This window comes from Pithys albifrons, chromosome 12 (assembly GCF_047495875.1).
Source record: "Pithys albifrons albifrons isolate INPA30051 chromosome 12, PitAlb_v1, whole genome shotgun sequence".
Classification (NCBI taxonomy): domain Eukaryota; kingdom Metazoa; phylum Chordata; class Aves; order Passeriformes; family Thamnophilidae; genus Pithys; species Pithys albifrons.
Window position 1 is genome coordinate 20012876 of NC_092469.1, and position 24374 is coordinate 20037249.

At 48.9% G+C, this 24374-nt stretch overlaps 1 protein-coding gene across 3 annotated transcripts in view; it reads right to left on the reverse strand.

Moving 5' to 3' along the window:
- The window catches only part of ZCCHC14 (zinc finger CCHC-type containing 14), a 55264-nt gene extending 39857 nt beyond the window's left edge, over positions 1-15407 (reverse strand). For all 3 annotated transcript variants that reach the window (XR_011698902.1, XR_011698901.1, XM_071567885.1), the window contains exon 1: positions 14487-15407. Coding sequence is in view for 1 of the 3 variants with exons in the window: in XM_071567885.1 (XP_071423986.1) it covers positions 14487-15050 (564 nt within the window). In the remaining 2 variants the exon portion in view is untranslated. The remainder of the gene's footprint in view (positions 1-14486) is intronic.
- Positions 15408-24374: the final 8967 nt, after the last annotated feature.

Consider the following 24374-nt stretch of genomic DNA (forward strand, 5'->3'; position numbering starts at 1 on the left):
TTTTAAAACAGAGGGTGTTACTACTGATATTCCCCAAGTAACAGTTCAGGGAAGTTGTTTTAGTCAGCAGCTATTCACAAATCGAGATTATCTTGGCTAATCTATAAAGCTGCTTACAGTATAATTCTTTTTTAAACAATAGTCACACAGCAGTCAACTGGAGAGATATCGTAAGACCTTTAACCTCTCCACACCACAGTTTTTAACTTTGCAACAACAAAACCAGGGGAAAAGGGCTCTTGGAAAATGTCATTTTTATCTTATGTCACTGTGGTGGTTTTAGATGGAAGAGTGTTAATACAACAAGAAAAGCAGGGGAAAAAAAGCTCTTGGAAAATGTCATTTTTGTGTTATGTCTGTGCTGGTTTTGGCTGGGATAGAGTTCATTTTCTTCATAGTATCTGGTGTGGGGCTGTTTGGGATTTGTGCTGGACACTGGTGATGATTCTGGGATGCTTCAGTCTCTGCTCAGAAGGGCCCACACAGAGCTGAGGCCTCTCTGAGTCCTCATCCCACCCCACCTGCTGTCCTGGGGATGGAGCTGCCCATGGCAAGGGGGGAATCAATCCCTGGGTTTGCTTTGCTTGCATTGTGGCTTTTGCTTTACCCATAAACTGCCCTTATTTTAACCCACGGATTTTCTCACTTTTCCTTCTCTCTCCCCTTCCCAACCAGGGGGAGAGAGAAGGAAATAGAGAGAAGGGTTGCTGGCTGGGGTCAAACCACAACAATCACCTCCCCACAGCTGCACACTCAAGGCACTTCCAAATATTCCCACACAGATTACAATGAAAAATTCCAATTCAGTAAAAACCCAAATTTCTCATCTTTGCCATTAAAAAGCCTGTTATGATCATGTTTCAATGGAAGATTGTACACTACAAATGCCCAGGCAGAAGGTTGGAGCATCAACACAGACTCATATGTGCCTTCTAAACTGCATTTAGAGTGAGCCAATGTATTCTCACCACACTTAAACCCACAGACACAAACCAAAGGCATCAGAACAGGCAGAACTGGCAGTGCCCACTCCAGCTGCTGACACGGAGCATTCCCAGTGGGGCAGCAACACAGAAACATCCATCACTTGTACTGCAACATTCACCTCTCTCTGAGCATGGCAGTTCCTCTAAGAGAACAGAAGGGATGAGCACTTCCACCTGCAGGACTGAACACAAGGGTTGGAGCACCTTGAAGAGGAAAGGGTGCTCAAAAGAGGGAGTTGAGCCCAACAGGAGCACTCCCAGTAACTCCTCATAGTAACCACATTACTTGAAATTCAATTGTCATGTTCTGAACCAGCCTGGAATGCCAGTATGGAGAGCTGGAATTAGAATTTAACGTGGATTTTAGCCCTGCACAAACCACAGGAGAAAATGTGCATCTCAACACAACAAAATTAGTTATCCCTTACTCAGAGAAGAGCAACGAGGCTGGAGAAGGGACTGGATGTGGCACTGAGTGTCCTCTTAAACACCTCCAGAGACAGAGAACCCAACATGTCTTGATCCAACCCCACTGTGATCACCAGACCAGGGCATGGAGTTGGACCAAGGGTTGGACTTGATGATCTCGGAGGTCTTTTCCAACCCAATCCATTCTAGGATTCTATGGATGTGGCACTGAGTGAGAATCCACCATGTCTTGATCCAACCCCACTGTGATCACCAGCCCAGGGCACAGAGTGCCCTGGGCTGGTGATCACAGTGGGGTTGGATCAAGGGTTGGACTTGGTGATCTCAGAGGTCTTTTCCAACCCAACTGAGAAGAGCAACGAGGCTGGAGAAGGGACTGGAGCACAAGTGCTGTGGGGAGAGGCTGAGGGAGCTGGGGGTGTTCAGCCTGGAGAAGAGGAGGCTCAGAGGTGACCTCAGCACTGTCTGGAACTCCCTGAAGGCAAGTTCTGGCCAGGTGGGGGTTGGTCTCTTCTCCCAGGCACTCAGCAATAGGACAAGGGGGCACGATGGGCTCAAGCTCTGCCAGGGGAAATTGAAGTTGGAGAGCAGAAAGAAATTCTTTGCAGAGAGAGTGCTCAGGCATTGGAATGGGCTGCCCAGAGAGGGGGTGGATTCCCCATCCCTGGAGGTTTTTCAGCTGAACTTGGCCGTGGCACTGAGTGCCATGATCTGGTAAAGGGACTGGAGTTGGCCCAAGGGTTGGACTCGATGATCTCAGAGGTCTTTTCCAGCCCAATCCATTCTGTGATTCTGTGATAACTAAACACCTTCAGGTCCCTGTGAGGGCAAAGGCTCCCTCAGACCCTGTGGATTTGACACAGTGCCACGAGTTGGGACAATTTATGCTGGAAACAATACTTAGCACACCCCACCATTACATGTCAGTCAGCACACACAATAAAGTCAGAAATAGCACATCCCCACTCCATACAATTACCCATTGTAAGCTCCATTTTAAGACTGACATTTATAGATTTATATGCAATTTAAAGCAGCAGCACCAGGGAAAGACTCTGATATCCATAAAAAGCTTTATGTGTAAAGAAATCACACCAGAAAGGCAGATGTGAGAAAAGAGGAGGGTGACACATACCAGAAACCAGAGTTACAGGTACCTGATTTCCTTTTCAGCACTTAAGATAAAAAAATAAAGTTAATTTTATATGCAAATACATAAATATATGTATTATACAATGATATACTATTATACAATGATATACTATTATACAATGATAGACTATTTCTTCAGCACGTCCTCCCACCAGTAACAAAACATTCAAGCTTTCCCTCAGACCAGCCATTAAACTTCAGGCTCGTGGGGAGGGTGGGGAAGAGTTTAAATTTCCTTGTCAAAGTCAGTCTTTATCAAGGCTTATCTCACACAGTCTCTCTCCTGGAGCTCATTAAACTCTCCCTCCAGCCCGTTGCTGCTGGGAGGAAGTTCCAGAGGGCTGAGCACCGTCCTCCTGGCACAGGGAGAGGAGCGAGCTGGGAAATGAGAGTCAGGCAGGGCCGTGTTATCCCCAACATTCAGAACAATCAGAAATAGAAACACTTACAGCTCTTGAAACAGAGTAAGAACAGCCACAGAGCTTCAGAAAACCTCTGAGCAGGCAGTTTGTTACAATTTATTGCCTCTTATCTCCTATTCCCTCCTCTCCACTCTCCTTACAACAACCATCGCGTGCAGTTCATAATTTGCATTTTGTTTACACATAACCTCCATTTTTTTTCCCCCATAAAGATTTAATTTTTACATACTTGGTAAAGATTAATTTAGCCCATATGTCTTGTCTGACTGAGCTCACACTATCTGATTCCGTGGCACATCAAAGCCGTTCCAAATTGGCCTAGAAAAATCACAAAGCTCTGATTAGTTCCAAATGGAGCACTTTGTTAGGGAGCTGAATGGTGTTATAACCACTGAATCCCACTGCTTCCAGCTTCCATTCCAAATTTTAAATCATTTTTTCCACTGACTTAACCATAACGATGCTGCAAAAGGTTTGGATTTGTTTAGGGAAAGTAAAATAACAAAAAAAAACGATTTGCAAATTGATGTTTTATTTCCAAAATAGTAAACAGCTTTTTTTTTTAATAATTTGAGGCCAATCCAAAGAGAGGAATAATAACTTGACAGCTTGGAAATGCAGGAGACAATTGTCCTGGGAATGTTGGGAGAAACACTGGGAAAAGCTTCCCAGGAGATGCCCAGGAAGAACCTGCCCAAATTCAGCTGGAGAAACTCAGGGTCAGGTAAATGCTGGGAGGAATATTCCCAATTTATACCTAAACACTCCTGTATTCCCTGCTTTGGGCTCAGCACAAACAACTACAAGGAGTCACTGGATCCTGAATAAAGGACAAGGCATTCCAGGGAGATAAAGATTTGAAGTATTAAGCAAATTGCTCTGGAGCTTTTAGATCTGCAGCATCTCTGAGAAAGCCAAAATGCCATTAAGGAATAAACATCTGCTGCCCCAGAACCCTTCAAGGCTTGTTTGCTGAGGCCATAAACAGCCCACAGTAAAGGTGGATCTGTTGGCATCACAGGAACCAGGAATGTTCAGGCCATTCATCATAACAAACCACGGGAGTGACATTTTATAAATGCAGGAAAGGATCATGAATCATTCAAGGTCTAAGAGGAAACAGCACCAGACATTTAAATAGAGGACTTTGGATTTTTCAACAAATTGAGAACATCAGCAGAAACAGTCCATGGAAACCCACCAAATACAGCAGCAAGCCCAGAGTTAAATGTTATTCTCTGAGCCTGATCTCACCCTCAGCACAGGATTTTCCAGAGGACCAGGGAGAAGGAGAGCCCTGTGATGCACCTACCACAGTTTCACTGCATTATTCATAAATTAACATCAGAGTGGCTTGTTCAGTGACTCCAAAAGCTGCAACTCAACCTGGTGCAGAAGAGACTCTTGAAACTGTTTTTCATAACTCTGATGTTGCATCCTTGCTTGGAACAAGCTGGTCTAGTGGAAGGTGTCCCTGTCCATGGCAGGAGGTGGAACAAGATGAGCTTTAAGGCCTTTTCCAACCTGGATGATCCTGTGGTTCTTTGATCTGCTCCCTCCACAGCAAAGCATCTGGGCCACAGATGGACTTGGGATTTTCAGGATCCAAACCCTGAACACCTCTTGCATTTCCAGCTCAAGCAGTGGCCACAGCTGAGAATTACAAAGAAAATGGATCACTACCCAAGGACTGAGGCTCAGCCTGAATCATCCTGTGCCTCATTCTCCACAGTAATGATGGATCAGAACTGGTATCAGCCACTGGAAAGTGGATCTTTCCCAACATGGATTAGACAGAAGGATCACTGAGTGCTGCCCTCACACCTTCCACCTCCAGGAGTCACCAGGGAGAGGAACAATTGCTCCAACTCAGGGGTTGAGGACAAGGGTAAAGGGAACAGAAGTCATTCCTAGAATTCTGCCATTATCCATTTTTCCCATTTTCCCCTGCCATCCAACAACATCCTTTTTTCCCCACAGAGCAGGGATTTTCCTCCCAGCATCAGAGAGGTCCTGCAGGCTCAGATCTCCTTGGGACAGCAAAAGCAGCTCTAGAAAGCCCTCCAAAACCCCTTGACCCATCAAAAAACACACAGTGGGGGGAAAAAAAATAATTACTTCCCAGGTGGTGCTTCTCTTTCAGCCACTGCTGCCTGAGGTGGCTCTGCCACTATCCAAGACAGTGGGACACACTATGGAAAATGGTAAATCTGGAAAGCTGGACTCAGGAACAATCAGCTTTGCTCCCTAACAGCAAAGCCTTTCATAAGAGTAACAGGATTGATGGGGGTCACACTTAATGTGGTGAGAGTTTTACCCAAACAGCAATTATCTGTTCCTTTAAAAAAATAACAGCACAGAAAATACATGGTTTAATAGCAAAGTATTTGCTGACTTGGTTTGAAGTGGAGCCAATACTAAAAAAATCAACGTAGGCACTACCCAAAGCACATGGACACATGGAACAATGAGGTGGGATCCCAGGGAACAAAATAAGGATTTCTATACCTGGCTAGGTATGAAATTTAGGTCATGCTTTACACAGGAAAAGTGAACAAAATATAAGAGCACTGAGTCAGTTAAGTGAGTGACACAAACACTGTCCCACTGATCACACAGGGAAACTCACACAGGGAAACTCTTCCACATGGCATTCAGTTTCCAACAATGGCCAGTGATATTCTGGGGAAATCCCACAGATAAATGTTTCTGTCCATACTGGCTTTGGAATTCTCCATTAAAAAAAGGGTTTTCATAGCCATAAATTGACCTTCAGGCTCGAGGCTGCAGCAGGGAACACAAATACAAGTGCACTGAGGAACTGAGCACTGAATGAGGGGGGAAAACTCAACTCCTCTCCTGCCAGGTTCATACTAGTGAGTATTAACAGCAGCTTATTTTGAGGTTAACACCAAGGTCTGTAACACTGTGCAACTCCAGCAGAGGCCTGGTGGGAGGGGTACAGCCCTTGCATGCTCAGGGTGACAAAGCTGCTGCCTCCCAACACAGGGACAGAACCCAGGTCTGAAATAATTTGGGAAAATTGCTTTGCTCACGCTCAGCTGTCAGTCTGTCGATGCATGACAAGGTTAAACCCCAGCCAGAGGCAAGAGCCATCACTGCAAGGACCCAGCACTCAAAATCCACTGAGACAACACCAGGAGGAGCAGGACTGACCAAACATCTCCCCCTTAGTAGGAACAAGCCATTAGCTTGCCCAACTCCTTGAGAAACCACAGCCTGAGGCACCAGTTCTGCATTTGTTCCATACACAAATACCTGAATGTTCTCCCACTACAGGAAGAAAATTACAACCTGCTCCTGTGGGAGATTCAGGCTCTTCCCAAGGATGTTTAAGAAGTGCTCACAAACACACCCAACTTTGCACATACCCAGGAAAGGCCTCAACGCTTCAATTTACACACATTTAGTTGTTTTGCTGGACTGGGACATGGAAGCAACAAAGTGTTTGGTTTGTGCCAGAAATTCATGCAGTTCCAACAATCAGGGTCCACCAAAACATGCAAACATCAGGTGCATCCATGTTTGAACAGCTAGAAAAGATCCCCATTCTCAGGAAGATGATAAGAAGGGATCCCCCTTGGAACACAAAGGATGAAGAGGCAACTCCCAGGGAATGGGATAGTGGGTAATGGATCAGATGGTTTTGTCCTGTGAGACTCTGGAATGAAATGAGGCCTTGAATACTGCAGGACAATCACACACCTGCTCCAAAGCTCCTGAGAAATTCTGCACAACAGATGGACCAAAATAAGTCTGGGGTTGTGTTTTACAGATTAATTTCCACTAAATATCTTTTGCTTAAAGAATTGTGAACACAGTTAATGCAAGGAACATAATTCTACCATAGAGCCACAGGACTCATCAAATCTGAGTTTTACAAACCAATCATTGGAATCACCTCAAAATCAAGAGACCTGTAAATAACCAATCCTTGGAACACACAGTGCAGATATAAATGTGTGTCCCTGCCCCTTCACCTGACACCACCAAACCCTAAAAGCACAGGCAGAAGGGAGGATTCCTTACACTTCCCAAGAGAATTCCCAGTGCAGCACAGCCTTATTTGCCATTAAACCTTTACAATGTTACTCTCATGTTGACTTCAGAGCTACCACATTTATGTTGCCTTCACTGGGGTGGGGAGTTTTTCCCATGGGGTTGGAATATTTGGGAGGTAAAGGGATAGTCAAAGAAGCAGTTTGAAAACCTGCTGAAGTACAAGCCAAGCAATGACCCAGAAGCTTCCCCTGGTTAAAGGATTCATTGCCAACCTGGTCTCATCTGCAACAATCATAAAGAAATTATCTGATGAGTCACAAACCCACTGAATTCTATTTCTCTGTCCTTCCCCTCCTCAATATCCACTTAAGTAATGGCTTGAGTGTAATAAACCTACTTTGAATCATAAAATCACAGAGTCATTAAGGTTGGAAAGGACCTCTAAGGTCATCAAGTCCAACCAGCACCACCACCATGTTGTTCACCACGAAACCACGTCCCCACATCCACATGTTTTTTGAACACTCCCAGGGATGGTGATTCCACCACTTCACTGGGAATTCCCTTCCAATGCCTGACCACCCTTTCAATAAAGAAATTTTTCCCAATGTCCATCCTGGCCCAGCCTGAGGCCGTTCCCTCTCCTGTCCCTGTTTCTGGAGCAGAGCCCGACCCCTCCTGGTTTCCCCAATCCTGGCAGGGATTGCAGAGCCAGAAGGTCCCCCCTGAGCCTCCTTTTCTCAGGCTGAGCCCCCCCAGCTCCCTCAGCCCCTTCCCAGCCCCATTCCCTTTCCTGGACATGCTCCAGCCCCTCAATGTCCTTCTTTCTTCCACTTACAGTGAAAAAAAAAGACAACACTGGAAAATAATCTCCAACACATATGAAAAGTGTTCTCTTTCACTGTTTATCACTGACTTGGGAGCTCTTTAATTAAAATTAAGATCTCATTCTTAACTAACTGGTCTGATTACTTCTGGATCACTTGAGCTATTTTCAAAAACCCTGAAACCTCATATTGGCCTGAACACCTGTTAAAGGTTTACACCTCCCAATTATTGGATAATCCTACAATGGGAGGGATGGAAAAATTCTGGTTTAGCACAAGGCAAGAGCAAGGAATTGGGGTGTTTACTCATTACAAAGCAAAACAGATCTGGACCTTATCAATGTCTCTTAGCTCAATTTAATATCCATTTCAGATCCCAATGGAGAACAACTTCAATTCAAGTTCTTTTGCCAAAGAGTAAAGTCAAATTCTAGTTGAAGTGTGACAATGGTTCTCATTTGGACAGACAAATCAGATCCAGCATTTCTATAATAAGATTCTGTGGATTCACAAAAATCTTGTCTATATTTTTGGGACTAACACTCCTATAGTTGCTTTTTTTGCAGGATAAAAGACCCTCCAGAGCAGCATTCCAGAAGAGACCAGGCCTTCAGTGTTGCTCCACTGACAACAGTTACAAGGCAAGAAGCAGAAAAAAAGAGTAAATTTAAAAAGTGAAGTAGAATGTGCTCTCAGAACAAAAACTTCATTCAGCCAAAATGGGAAAACAGTTCATGGAAAAAACATCATCAGCATTAGCTCAACACAGATTGTTTTGGCTGCTCTGTCCCTGATGTTTGCATGTACAGTGCTTTTCCCAAGCAAGCTTGTTTAGGTCCCCAAATTCAAGTTCATCACCTAACATATGATCAGGCAAAGTAATTTGGTGGTAATTAACAGTTACTACAGAAGACCACTGTCTTCCAAATATTCCTTCATATGTCAAAGCTCATTTCTGAAACTATTGCAGGTTTGAGACTGAATCATTTTATCAGAGTCACAAAAAACATTTTAAACAAGAACTTCAGTGAGAGAAGAGCCAGAACTGGAAGCCTCACATTTTTAAACTTGAATATTAAATAAAGATACCTGTGCAATTCTGTTGCCTCAAGTGCTCAGAATTCTAAAAGGACATGCAAAGACCATGTGAGGGTTGGCACATGTCACCAGCTGGAAGGTACAAGACCTGCCCCTGCAGCTCCTGAGGTTGGTTTCATGTGGTTTTGAAAGTGAGATCACTCCAAGATAGCAACTACTGATATCAGTGAGTAAACACCTCTAATCCCTGCTAGCAACAGCTATGAGAACCTACTAAAGCCAGAAAATACCCTCAGTGGGTTAAGAGGCTAAAAATTCGGTTTGTCATGATTTATTCTGTGCCTACCAAGCTCACAGAAAAGCCAAAGGCAGCTGAGACTGAGGTTGCTTTGACTGTGAGGGCTTAAGGACTGAGTTTCACCCCAACAAGGGACAGTTTTTTATATCACTCCACAGGTGAAATAGAAATCCCAGAATATTTCTGAATGGAGTTATGGCCATTCAATCCCCTGAGGCAAACAGTGCAGACAGAGGAAGGTATTTCAGGACCCCTCAGAGGATCAGCTCTCTACAGCTCCCAATAAACATTCTCCAGAGTGGTGGGCCCTGAACAGGCTCCCCAGGGCAGTGGGCACAGCCCCGAGGCTGCCAGAGCTGCAGGAGAGTTTGGGAATCTCTGAGGGACAGGGTGGGATTGCTGGGGTGTCTGTGCAGGGCCAGGGACTGGACTCAATGATCCCTTCCAGCTCAGGATATTCTGTGATTATCTGGCAGTTTTACATGAGCCTGTGGAATCAGCATGAGTGAAAAATAGTGCCTTGTGCTACAAACTGGAAATAGCCACTGGTGCAGTATTTGGAGGCTGACTGGGCAAGAGCCCTTTCCCCATTCACAAGATACCAACCTGAAATGGCCACATAACTCCAGAGTCACTGCCTCTTGTTCCTCCCAGCAGAAAAAGCTGCAGCAGAGCAGCTACTCCTGCCCCAGCTCTGCAGCTGAACCACAACAGCTCACAGGACCACGCAATGACCAGGGCTGGAAGGACCTCAGAGCTCACCTTGTCCCACCCCAGGGGCACCTTCCACCAGCCCAGGCTGCTCCAAGCCCTGTCCAACCTGGCCTTGGACACATCCAGGGATGGGACTCCACCACCCCCTGGGCAGCCCTTTCCAATGCTTCACAACCCTTCCCATGAAGAAATTCCTGCTGATGTCCAACCTGCCCCTCCCCTGGCACAGCTTGAGGCTGTTCCCTCTCCCCCTGTCCCTTGTTCCCTGGAGCACAGCCCAACCCTCTCAGCTCCCCTTTCCTGACAGGAGTTGGAGATGTCCCCTCCTGAGCCTCCTTTTCTCCAGGCCATTCCCTTTCCCCTGTCCCTTGTTCCCTGGAGCACAGCCCGACCCTCCCAGCTCCCCTCTCCTGTCAGGGAGTTGGAGATATCCCCACCTGAGCCTCTTTTTCTCCAGGCCATTCCCTCTCCCTCTGTCCCTTGTTCCCTGGAGCACAGCCCAACCCTCCCAGCTCCCCTCTCCTGTCAGGGAGTTGGAGATGTCCCACCTGAGCCTCCTTTTCTCCAGGCCATTCCCTTTCCCCTGTCCCTTGTTCCCTGGAGCAGAGCCCAACCCTCCCAGCTCCCCTTTCCTGACAGGAGTTGGAGATGTCCCTCCAGCCTCCTTTTCTCCCTCTCTCCTGTCCCTTGTTCCCTGGAGCACAGCCCAACCCTCCCAGCTCCCCTCTCCTGTCAGGGAGTTGGAGATGTCCCACCTAAGCCTCCTTTTCTCCAGGCTAAACAACCTCAGGAATCATTAAGGTTGGAAAAGACCTTTAAGATCATCAAGTCCAACCATCAACCAAGAGTGAACAACACCAGTTGAGTTTTCACCTCTTGCCAAAAGAGACATTTCATCATCACAGGTGTCCACAACACAAGCTGGAACGGGAAGTTCAAGGTGTTGGGAAAGAGCTTTGAGTCATTTTCCCTTCTCTGGGGGTCACAAAGCCAGAAGTGGCAATTCAGCTGCAAACCAGGAGGGATTTGGCTCCTGGTTTTCATGTGCCCTCGTGCTTTCAGCTGCCTCCTTTGGGAGAGCAGCACTTTGCCCTCCAACAGACACAGCCTGCAGGTGCCAAGTGCTGCCCAGAAAACCACCCCATCTCCTTTGTGGCTGAATTGGGCACCCCAGGGTGCAAAACCAGCCCAGACACTCAGCTACAAACATTTCCAGTTAAAAATAAGCTCATTACTGTTCACACCAGGAAGAAAACTGTTTAAGACATGATTCCTCAGGTATAAATACCTGGACTTCATTCAAAGACAACTGGCATTGTTTCAATTTTTATAAACCATTCAGCCACCTTAGATTTCATGCCTGCAAGGAAGAAGTTTGAGGAACCCACAACTCTGGTTCTGCAAGTGCTGGCACCACTCAAAACCAGAAGAAAGTACAGGAAAAGGGGCAGGAATAAGAACAACCTTTCTGCCAAGGGGCAGTGGAAGGGCAGGGAATGGCTGGAGCTGCCAGGGCAGGGTTAGGTTGGATGTCAGGGAAAGGTCCTTCCCCCAGAGGTTGGTGGGCACTGAACAGGCTCCCCAGGGCAGTGGGCACAGCCCTGAGGCTGCCAGAGCTCCAGGAGGGTTTGGGCAACACTCTCAGGGACAGGGTGGGATTGTTGGGGTGTCTCTGCAGGGCCAGGGGTTGGACTCAGTGATCCCTTCCAGCTCAGGATATTCTATGATTCCACCTCAGAGACCAAACCAATGTGGAGAGAGCAGCATTTTCCCTACTTAAGGCAAGGAAATTTAATGTTCATTTTATACCATGACTCTAATAATTGCTGACCTACTTAAAGCCAGCCACAGCCACCTTCTCCTGCAAAGTTAAGATTCACATAAGCCAAGAAGCCCCTCAAAAAGCACAAATTAAAGCAAAAAGAAATACATGAGCAGCTGGTTTGAGCCTCCACATAGTCAGCAACTGCAGTCAGTGAAAGAAAACAGGATAAAACAGTGGTTTGCATCACTGACCAACTTCAGATGTGTTCACCTACCCCCAAAGCAACTTGAAGAATCATAAAATATTTACAGTGTCCTTTTATCAACAGTTCAGTCTCTTCACTATTGGACACAAGTTATTTTTGAGAGATTTCACTGTAAAATGGGAAAGAGACAGGAGATGGAAAAAGGATGGCAAGCTCCAATCCTCTGGAAAAAATTATAGCTACTATCAAGCTGGGCCATATTTTAGCAGGACTGGCTGACCAGCAGCAGCAGCACATTCCCATTTGTTTCTGCAAGGAGAACAAAGAGCACTGGTCGGGTGTTTTGTTGCATCTCCCTGAACAAACAAGTTCAAGGTAAATCAGAAACTGTAACAGCAAAACAGGCAGTCACAAGTTAGTGCCTATTCCACCCTCACAAGGAGAAGCTGCAGGATAACCGTTCACAAAGAGCTCACTCCATCACAGATCCACAGCAGCTTCCCAGAGTCTCTCAGGGCCTCAGATGGCCACGATTTGTCCCTCTCCTGAATTCAGGATGAGCTCAGGGAGGTTTGTGGTGAGCACTGAGGAGCAACATTCACACCCAGCCTCACGTCCCAGCTCGGCGTGGCTCGTGTAGTAAAGCAACAGGAGCCCTGAGAAAGTGCTGGCACCAGCGAGGGAATTCTCCTCCAGTTCCGAGGAGCAAGAGGAGCGCAGGACTCTTGGCAGGCAGCAGCTCAGGGCACTCACTTTCTCTCCACATCCACGTTGGTTTTTTTTTTCTAGGTGATGTTACAACACGAGTGTTGTCACAACATGACTTGGTAACATCACAAGATCTGAGGATCCGTGTTGGAATTTATTTGCGCATATTTAAACGGCGCTCAGCGGAGAAAGACATTGTTTCCACTCGCTGCATCCAACTCCCTCCTTAAGCCAACTGTTTACTCCAAAAGTAGCGAAATTACCCCATTAACAATGAAAGAAAATAACGAGCTGAAGGAAATCTGTATCAGCTCGAACAAAACGCACATGCACAGGCTGTGAAGGCAAAGTCACCTTTGTGTTCCCTCTCACCCGCTCTGCACTTACCCAACCAGGATTCTTCAACACCAATTTTTATAAAAATGTATTTTTTAAAGACATAATATTTCCATGAGCTCAGAAGAAAAAAAAAAACAACAAATCTAATGGCCATCCTGGATGCCTTAATGCTGGCAGGAAAAATGGCAGGATGGATTCTCCGTCCATCTTAGATTGACAGAAATAGTGCCAGAGTTTTCAGCTCCATAAAACCTGCAGCTCTGAAAGCACACTCTAAAAACCATTCCAGCTTCCTTGATTTTATCTTTTTTAGCTCATCTTATTTGGGGAAAACTTGTGTATGATTTGCAGTGTTTCCTTTCAAAGCCAGGGTCGGTGCAGCTTTTGAATAAGGGAAGCTGCAAGTAGTTAAGTATCTGAAAAGAAGCTCTTTCTGGTTTTAATTACCCCCTTCTACATCCTGTGTGAAATATTCTTTCCAGATCTGTTTTATTCACGCAGGGTTTTAAACTGAATGAAGAGGCTTTGCCATAGCTCGTTCTTCCCCTTTGATACAAAAGGTACAAAGACATAGGGAGGGAAGAGTAAGAAAAATAGGAAGTTCAACACTACTCATCCAAAATTTACAGCGCGGAGGTGCTTAAAGAAACACGAAATTGGAAGGACATTTGTATTCAGGGGAAGACTCTGCACAGATTTCTGTCTGGGCCTGAAATTCAACATTCATTCTGGAATCTGTGGGGTCCTCAACAGCAGCTTTTATTTATTTGGGATTAGCCCAACACGGGGCTTTTCACAGCTTTTATTGCCCCTCTTTCCCAAGCCCCAACATCCTCAGCATCTCAGCCCGTTAACTGCTCACAAGCACCCGCTAAGCTGCTGCTTAGTTTGAACATTCAAAGCAGGTTAAAATCGGGCAGAAAGACAGTTTGACTCGCTAATTTGTAGCAATCTGAGAGCCATTAAGGAGTCACACATCTAATTACCAACAGCTCGTCTTAAAACGTTTCTATGTAGCTTTACTGCAACTGAATGAAAGAAAAGCAACATAATGACAGCGAGCCCCGAGAATACCCGAGGGTGACAAGAAACCACAACATTTCTTTTAGTTTACCAACAGAAACTCCAAACGTTTGTCATCGCATCCACCTAAACAACACCCAGACTCACCGAGACGCCTCTGCCACTGGACAGCTACTCCCAAAGCGGAGCCTCCTCTCCAACTCCTTCCAGGGAAACTTTTTAAGCAGATGTTTGCTCCTGAACCTGGAGACTCGCTTGTTTCCCTCCCAAATCACTGCCTTTCCACGCAGCAGGGCAGGACAGTCCCCCAGAAAAAGCACTGAGGAGCATTCAGGGAAGGTTTGTATTGCTGCTCTTAATCTGCTGGTGAAGCCCTTCTCATTTAAATGCCACGAGCACCCAAAACCTCCAAGTATCCTCCGTTTCTGCCCTCAGCCGACCATCCCCACCATCAACCAAGCAACCCTGCCAGCCTCTTCAGCTGCCACTGAGCACTAAAACGCCCGTGCTCCACACACAGCAAGTGCCACTCCAGCGTGGCAAAGCAGGATACCCACCTTATGGCAGCCAGGATAGGTTGCCATGGTGTTGAGGGTAGAGGTGCTGGGATTCTTGCTGGTGCTGGCCATGATGTTCTGGATCTGCGTGAGCTCCTGCCTCAGCACCTGCTTCTGGTGGAAGCTGAACGCCGGGTGGTTGGATGCCATGGTGAAGAGCAGCAGGAACTCATCCCCCGTGCGGCCCTCGTTGAGCTGCAGCCCGTAGTTGTTGATGACCGAGTCGATGTGGGTGAGGGTGCGGAACAGCACCCCGGCGGCCTCGCGGTGGGCAGAGCCGAGCAGCGCCAGCGAGACCAGCAGCTTGCTGCGCACCACCTCGTCCGTCAGGTTGGTGAGGCTGCCCAGGTCGGCCGGGTTGTTGGCCTTGATCTCGGAGTCGCGCAGGGAGTGGTAATCCTTGCGGGCCAGGTCCTCCAGGCAGGCGCCCAGGAAGCGCAGCTCCAGCGGGATGCACAGGTCCAGGAGGCCGCACAGGAACTCCACGCGCTGCGGGGAGGGCAGCTCGGAGAACCAGCGGTACACGCCGTCCCGCTGCAGCCGCGGGCACCGCTTCTCCACCATCGTGCCCCGCGCCCCGCCGGGGGCTCGCACGCCCGGCCTGGGGCAGCCCCGGGCGGGCAGGGCCGGGCCGGGCCCCGCTGAGGGCGGCGCAGGCCCGAGCGCTGAGGCGCGGCCTGGCCGCGGGGTCCCCGCCCGCCGGCGGCCCCGAGGAGGGCGCTGCGCTCCCGTTCCTCTCCCTCACGGGGCGGCTCCTCCGTCCCTGCGCCGGGCGCCCGGTGCCTCCATGGCGCGGCGCGGGAAATAATCCCTGACGGGCGGAGGGGGACGGAGCGGCGCGCTCGGCGCTGCGCGCAGGCGGAGGGATCCCGCGGTGAGCAGGCTCGGCCGCGAGCGGAGCGGGTGGGACAGGGAGCGACGGGCGCGCTCGCTCCCGGCCTGACCCCCGGCGGGACACGCCCCCCGCAACGCTCATTGGCCCAGCTGGGAGCCCGCGGCTGCTGATTGGCTGACGATGGGGCTTCGCCACGCCCCCTCCCTTGCGCACGAGAGCGGGGTCTGGGGGCTTGTCAGTTTCCCTTAGCCCCGCCCCCGGCACTGATTGGTCGGAGGGGCTGTTAAATAGGGGAGGGGCGGGACCAGTCGCCTTTTGTGTGGGGCCGCCCGTGGGCAGCGGGTGCGGCGGGGTCGGGGCTGTCCCACTGTGGGGGCGCTGTCAGGGGCAAAGACCCCGGTCAGGGCACGGCCGTGTCGTGCTGACCCCTCAGAGGGAGCGTGGTGAGGAATTGGGGCCTGCCCGCCCCTCGCAGCTGTCCCTGCAGCCTGCAGAGGGGCCTCAGGGCCCACCCTGGCTGACCCCAGGCCGGGTGGGTCCCCTTGCCCTCCTGCCTCGTCTCCACCACGGCAGCTGCTTGTCCTGTCTGGCACTGACTCAAAGTGCCGCCCACGCTCTTTGCTGGCTCCAATGTGGGGCAGTAGGTGCCCTTTCCCTCACTCTTCAGTCAAACCCCCTCATGGCTACAACGCCCTGGTTCCTCAGCCTTTGTTTTGGGAATCCCCAGGGATGCTGTCCTGGGGGTGATGCCAAAGCCCCGACCAAACTCTTGGCACCAGCATCACTTTCACCACCAACAACCCAACCCTTTGCTTCAGGTTGTCTTTAAATACCGTGTGGAAACCAAGCAGACACTGCAGACCTCTCAGAAGTGGTAATTCCCCCCATATTCCCACTCTGAACTGGGATCCTGGCTGAGGGTGATGCAGCAATGCCCCTTTTGTGGCAGCAATGCCCATTTTGTGGCAGCAATGCCCATTTTGTGACAGCAATGCCCATTTTGTGACAGCAATGCCCATTTTGTGGCAGCAATGCCCATATCGTGACAGCAATGCCCATTTTGTGGCAGCAATGCCCATTTTGTGGCAGCAATGCCCATTTTGTGACAGCAATGCCCATTTTGTGACAGCAGTGCCCATTTTGTGGCAGCAATGTCCATATCGTGACAGCAATGCCCATTTTGTGGCAGCAATGCCCATTTGTGACAGCAATGCCCATTTTGTGGCAGCTCTGCCAGGCTCAGGTTTGCCTGCAGATTGCACGGATGGCATCCAGGAGCCAAGAGGCAGAGACACAATCCCTGTTTTCCATAGTCTGTTTGGCCAGACTACACATCAGCTGGATAAATGACACGGGTGAAGATCTTTTAAGTGGGACAAGCCAGGAATAACATTTTTAAACGTAGCCCCAGGCAGGCAACAAATGAATCCAGACTTGATTTTTTTATGAGTCTAATCTTGGAAGATGGACCGTGTGCTTTATTTTCACAAGTGCAATTTTGCTGCGCTGCCCATAAACAGGAGGCCCAACACTGATGGTTTTAGAGGCAAAATTGCATTTTGTCTTGAGTTGATCTTTATGGGATGCACAGACGCCCAAATGCAGCCAATGAGTTGTGTGACCACTTGTGTTGGTGTCACAGAAGAGAGAAAGGCTCATTCCTTTGGGTGAGGGTTTATTGGAAATCTCATTATACACCTTGCCAAGACGAACGGCTGCACCACAAAAAATTCCAAATGCTGGTAGTTTATCCTTTTTTATTTCCCTGTGGAATATTGCAAACCATCAGCTGCGTTTATTGAAGTCCCACTGAAATGCAAGATTAAGCAGGGGGAGGACTCTGGGCTTGCATAATGTCATATATTGTAAAGACACACAACCCCTCCTCTGTTGCAGATCCTGCTGTGAGAGGGTCCTTGAACATCCCACAGTCTCTCTGTGTCCTTTCCTTGCCGTGATCCGTCATCCAGTGCAAACCATATGGGCTTCCTTTTCCTGCCGTGCCCAGTATTGTCCATTGGAGGAAGGGATATGTGGAAAACAGAGGAAGTGCTCTCAGTCCCTTAGGAAAAATCTGCATTGAATTCCATCCAGCACGGGCCAGGCAGTTGCTGTGAGGATGACGAGTTCTTTGGTGGCTTTTCTGCTTATATTGATGTCTTTATCCATCCTGAAAGCACATCCTTTATCCACTAATCCATCCTGAAAGCACCACGCTGTGCTCAAAGTCAGCTTTCTGTGGCAAGGTGAACGTTTAAACTTTTCTGCTTGGGAACCAGGTCCAAGCCTGAGCCTAAATAAAAGTTTGAATGAGAATTCTGCTGCTGAAGAGCAAGTCTGTGTTTGCAGCCAGAAATTGTTTGTCTCCGATGCCAGACAGCAGGACAAACTAATCTGAAGTGTAATATATGAACTGGGAGCCTCTTCTCTGATTAGAAGTGGCTTTGGGTGAAGTCTGAGGAAACCAGGAGGAGCGTGACATATAATTCTGTCCCCAGGAATTCCTGGTGAGCCAGCAGGCAAAGCAAGGAATGCCCTCAGCGAGATAAATCAGCGGTGGAAGGGCTCGTGTTACCGACACAGCGGGCGGGGACTGAAGGTCGTGCCGGGGTGTCCCCTCGGTGCGTTCCCTGCACAGCCCTCGGGACGCCGAAACTGGCTCCTCCTTTCCTCCCCATATCACTCTGTTTCCTCCGTCCTCTCCCTGAAAATTCTTTTTGTGCACCCTTGGGACAACTGGGAGAGTTTGCTTGCTGGAATAATCAGTAAATAATAACTAAGAGTGAAAATATTGTCCTTTTTTCAGAGCGTGTAGAGGCTGTTTCTGGGTGGAATGGGAGAGGTTCAGCTCTTCAACACTGCTTCAGTTCTCACCTGCTGGTTTAAGGGTCTGAGTTGTCCTACTTGGATTTCCTCAATCCTGTTAAACCAACGAGCATGGCTGAAGTGATTCTTTTCCTTCAGCGACAACAGAGCCCAATCCACCCAGATAATTTCTTTTTCATGTGACTTTGACTGGCATGTCCAAGAGCCTATAAAAATTAATTGAAATAATTCAGTGTGAGGTGGGTGGCTGAGTCCAGTGTGAAAGGACTTTATATCCATCCACAGAGTCAACAGAGATGAGAATTTCTACCATGGAAAAGAGAAGGGGGCTTTGTTTGGGAGGCTGCTGGTTAAAAGGCCAGTGGTGTTACCCAAATCCATCTCGTGCTCAGTGCTCCCAACCCACAGGACTCCTCCACAGGGACCTTTTCAGAGCTTTTTCCCATCCCATTTAGGAGCCTTTAGGGGTCTGTTCTGCACTTACAAAAACCTCTGCCCATTTAATGACACATTTGACATTTAAAACCTCCTAAATGTGGCTTAAATCTTAAGCGTTTCTGCCAGAAATTCAGCCTGGAAATTCCAACTCTTCTACCAAAACAACTCGCAAAGCCGTAGATGAACCCACTGCTGGCTTGGGTATGAGTCAGCTGTGATGGGCACCCTTCCTTGGTGTGGGTTCCAGCCCAGCCAGCTTTTCCTCTTTTGGGGACGGAATGCTTTCCCAGGATGATCTGCTGGGAGAAAGCCCACTCTTGTCCATGGATGTACCTAAAGCCTGACAGACCAACTCTGTATTTCTTGGAGTGAGACCTCTGGGGACTTTCACCCTGGAGCTGCTGCCTCCTTTTCATAGAATCACAGAATCACAGAATGGATTGGGCTGGAAAAGACCTCCCAGATCATCAAGTCCAACCCTTGGGCCAACTCCAGTCCCTTTACCAGATCATGGCACTCAGTGCCACAGCCAAGCTCAGTTTAGAAACCTTCAGGGATGGGGAATCCACCCCCTCTCTGGGCAGCCCATTCCAATGCCTGAGCACTCTCTCTGCAAAGAATTTCTTTCTGCTCTCCAACTTCAATTTCCCCTGGCAGAGCTTGAGCCCATCGTGCCCCCTTGTCCTATTGCTGAGTGCCTGGGAGAAGAGACCAACCCCCACCTGGCCAGAACTTGCCTTCAGGGAGTTCCAGACAGTGCTGAGGTCACCTCTGAGCCTCCTCTTCTCCAGGCTGAACACCCCCAGCTCCCTCAGCCTCTCCCCACAGCACTTGTGCTCCAGTCCCTTCTCCAGCCTTGTTGCTCTTCTCAGTTGGGTTGGAAGAGACCTCTGAGATCACCAAGTCCAACCCTTGGGCCAACTCCAGTCCCTTTACCAGATCATGGCACTCAGTGCCACGGCCAAGCTCAGCTGAAAAACCTCCAGGGATGGGGAATCCACCCCCTCTCTGGGCAGCCCATTCCAATGCCTCTCTCTGGAAAGGATTTTTTTCTGATATCTGCTCCTTTTGTGCTGCTCTGTGCCACCTCCTCACATTCCCTCTGCTCTGTCCCACCTCTCCCAAATTTCCCACTGCTGCTCATCCCCTGCTTTCCAAAACCTTGCTCTGAGCTGCCCTTCTGAGCTGCCCGACCTCCTCCTCTCCCATTCCTCCTCAGCCTCGCTGGAATCCTTTGATCCTGCGGCTCCACCCCAGCCTCCTCCTCCTCCTTTCCTGCCGGGATGCGGTGAGTGACAGGAGCAAGAGCGTTTCGTGCCTCTGCGCCGCTCCACGGAAGGGAAAGATAAATATTGCTGTTGCATGTTCGCTCAACTACTTCTGTAATCACGGGTTATTTCCTGCAGGGTTTCGCGCAGATGCTGCAATTGGAGCTCTTGGGTTTGAAAAAACAAACAAACCCCAGCTTTGAAGCGCATAGAAAAATATCACGTGGACTTTGGGAAAAGAGGAAAAAAAAAGAGCCCAAAAGCGGCCAGATGTCGGGCCTGCAGCATCCCTCGCAGTTTGTCTTTCAAGTGCTGAACCGGGTGGGTTTGGGCAGGGTGGAGGAGAGAAAAGGTGTCCTTGCGGGGACAGCAGGACGAGCAGGATGGATTAGAGGCTGGCGGGGATGTGTGTGCGAGTGTCACTGCCCTCTGCCGATGGACTCCGGCAGGCACGCAGTGCCTTTAAACACAGGTTTTCCAGGTTTTTATCCAGCTGGAGGCGTAAGAGATAAAATAAGCTCACCTCTCCCTGAACAGAGATCCCCCCTCAATCCCCATCCTGCCTCAGAATTGGAGGTGTCAGTCACCCTTGTCCATGTCCCCGGTGTCCCTTCCCCATGGGCACAGCACTGGCACATCCCTCCTTGGTCCAGGCAGACCTTCATGGTTCCCTGTGGGACCTGTTTCAGTGTGAACCCCCCAGTCCCTCCCTGCCAAAGCCCCTGTCCCAGCTCCCTTCCCTCACTCCTTGCATCCAGCTCACAAAGTGCTGCTGAAGAAACGCTCCTGGTTTCACCCACCTTTCCCTGCCTGTGCCTTGGCCTGTCCTGCTCTGTGTGGCTGCAGGGATGGGGATGTCTCTGCTGAAGCTGCAGCCTCCCTGTCCACACCACCCCATCCCAGGCCAGCTGTTCCCTCTGGATTCCTGTCTCTGAGAGATTCCTCACTTAAATCTCTCCCCACTGAAGTCACATTTTGGGTGACTCTGCCAAACAAGGGATGTGCAGCAACCCAGTGTAGAGTTGTCCTCTCTGACCCACAGGCTGGTTCCAACCCTCATCCATTACACAATGTTAATTTACTCTTTGCTAGAGCCAAAACACTTTAGAGCTGGAAAGGAAAATCTGGAAGTATTTACTTGATTATTCCAGTGACATTCCTTGGGGTGTTTTCACATCATTTCCCTCCCCTCGCTGCCTTTGGTCAGTATTCCAATAACCAGCTAGATCTGTTTCAAATGCTTGAGGAGAAAGCACCAGCAAGAAAAGGAAAGTGCCCAAGTATTTACTGGATATGAATGTAGAGTTCAGTGTTCTTTGCAATGTTTGAAATTCATGCTGCACTTGGTTATAGAAATATCAGCTTGGCAAGAATCCTGGAATGGTTTGGGTTGGAAGGGAACTTAAAGACCATTTGTTCTGTCCCTTCCACCAGCCCAGGTTGCCCCAAGCCCTGTCCAACCTGGTCTGGGACACTTCCAGGGATGGGGCAGCCACAGCTTCTCTGCCCAACCTGTGCCAGGGCCTGCCCATCTCCACAGGGAAGAATTTCTCCCCAATATCCCACCTATCCCTGCACTCTGGCAGTGGGAAGCCATTCCCCCTTGTCCTGTCTCTCCATCCCTTGTCTCAAGTCCCTCTCCAGCTCTCCTGGAGCCCCTTTAGGCTCTGGAAGGGGCTCTCAGGTCTCCCTGGGCCCTTCTCTTCTCCAGGTGATCCCCCTCCAGCTCTCCCAGCCCCTCATTAGGGGGCTGATGTCACCTGTCCCACCTGCAGGTCCCACACTCAAACCTTTCTGTGCAAACTCCCAATATTTACATGTTGTGATGCTGGAATTGCACACTGGGGATGATTTCCTCAAGAAACCCACAAATAACTTCTGAATGACAACCAAAATGAGAAAATTGGGATTGGTTCGTGGGCAAGTCATGAATAGAAACAGAGATGAAATTAGCTGAATGAACTGTTCATTATGCATTATTCAGCCAGCTGTACTAATTAGTGCCTTAAGGACTGTTTCTGTTCCCACTGCAGCCAACTCCAAACTCCTTTTGATTTCAGTGGGAGCAGGACAGAGCCCTCAGAGGATGGGCCTGGTGCCTGCTCCTTCTGCAATGCCTTATGCTTTTTTTTTTTTTACTATTTCTTACCAATTCCAACTTTGTGTGTCTTCCATTAAAAAGGATTCTAAAATGTCCTGTGTGATGACCAGTTAATTGCAGGAAAAGAGACATCTCATCAGTCCCAGAGCATGTGTCTTCTGCCCAATGTGTTCTCTGAAGGGGAAGGTTTTTCATGTCTTCCTCTGCTTTGCTTTCATCCAGACTAAATGGTACTGAGGAGGAGAGAAGCTTAAAAGCCCTTTGGAAAACACAATCAATCCAGAAATGTCACTGGGGCAGAAGGTGCTGGAATTCAATATTTGCACTCTGAGCCCAGAAATTGCAGCTGGGCATTTAATATTATTTTTTTTACTGTATATGGATAATAGTTGTGATATTTCTTCCCCACTAAAAATTCCTACAGCTCTGAGCGTGGCAGTGTTAGAAAAAAACACCAGTTCAAAGTGGTGCCTCTGTCAGAGACTTGCATCAATAGCAGATCTCCACCAAACCACTTGTTAGGGACCAGAATAACATCTTTCATGTCCTTCTTTTTCTCACCAGGGGAACACCTTCAAGAGAAACAAAACCTGATCCTGGTGTGGCTCATGAGAGGCTCCAAAGTCCTGCTTCCTGCTTTATTCTGGGTTGCAAAGGCCATTAATTTGGAGAGGCACAACTGCAGATCATTATCCACATCATTTTTCCAGCTGGTGATGAGGCCACAGAGAACCCAGATGGATGTTCAGATCCTGCGCTGAACTTGAAGGCATCACATTTAAATGAGTTATTCCAGTCTTGCTCCAGAGTCCTCTGTCCCTCCATTGCAAGGCAGAGTTGTTTTCCATGGGGACTGTGTAGGGAATTGCTGGCCAGAGGGCATTTTCCCATTTCTATAGGCACATAAAAGTTTTCATAGAATCATAGAATGGATTGGGTTGAAAAAGATCTCTGAGATCATCAAGTCCAACCCTTGATCCAGCCCCACTGTGATCACCAGCCCAGGGCACAGAGTGCCCTGGGCTGATGATCACAGTAGGGTTGGATCAAGATGTGGTGGATTCTCACTCAGTGACACATCCATAGAATCACAGAATGGATTGGGTTGGAAAAGACCTCCCAGATCATCAAGTCCAACCCTTGGTCCAACTCCAGTCCCTTTACCAGATCATGGCACTCAGTGCCACGGCCAAGCTCAGTTGAAAAACCTCCAGGGATGGGGAATCCACCCCCTCTCTGGGCAGCCCATTCCAATCCCTGAGCACTCTCTCTGGAAGGAATTTCTTTCTGCTCTCCAACTTCAATTTCCCCTGGCAGAGCTTGAGCCCATCGTGCCCCCTTGTCCTATTGCTGAGTGCCTGGGAGAAGAGACCAACCCCCACCTGGCCAGAACTTCCCTTCAGGCAGTTCCAGACAGTGCTGAGGTCACCTCTGAGCCTCCTCTTCTCCAGGCTGAACACCCCCAGCTCCCTCAGCCTCTCCCCACAGCACTTGTGCTGGATTTTGTCTATCCTTTTCCCATAGATTATTTTCCTCCCAGTTCCTTGGATCCCTTGGTGAGCAGCACCAATGCAGCTCCATGTGCTGCTGGTGGGTTTCTACCCCAGCCTGACCTGATGTGAAGCTTCTTTGGGTTTTCACCCCAGCAGTTCTGTAAAATTCCCTCCTGGAAAAGGAGCAGAGGATGTACCACCAGCTCATCCTGCAGGAATCTCCACAGCCCCACTCTGGGCTTCTCTCCACAGACTGCCTAAAATGGATATAAAGGAGCCTCGGCGTGGAATTTATTTTCTTCCTAAGACCATCCTTAAAATAACAAACACCAGCAAACTGGTGACATGTGGTACATGTGTTTGAATAACATGGGCCTTCTGTTTGTAATAGAGGAAACTCCAAATAACTCTTTGATTTGTTGTTTCCTTTCTTCTCCTTCCTCATCTCCTCCTCCTCACTACCGTGTACAAATCTGTTCTGCGAGCTCAGAACCAGCTCCCTCTCCCCTGCCCGGCTTGTTTGGACGCCATCTGATAGTTATTTAATTTCCTCTTCGCTTCTTACACAGCTAATATTTATCTTTCCTCATGGGATTGCGCCTTTGTTTACACGCTAATGTCAGGGGGTGAGGGCAGCGCTTTTTGGATCCCGCAGACCGAATTCCTGCCCTCTGACTGCGTCTCATGGAATAGCATCTTCCCTGCGGGCGCTTCAGGGACCGGCACCGGAGCAGAGATGGGCATTAAAAGCTGTTTAAAGTCAGCACGGGCAGACATCCCTTTCCAAAGGGGGATGTGGAGCCAGCGGGGCCGCTGCTGTGGCAGGGAAGGTTCCATCTGCATCAGGCTGTTAAAATCTGCCTCCTTAATTGCTTCCCCAGAACGAGGAACCGCGGCTAATTACCATCTCTCCCTCTTTCTTAAGGC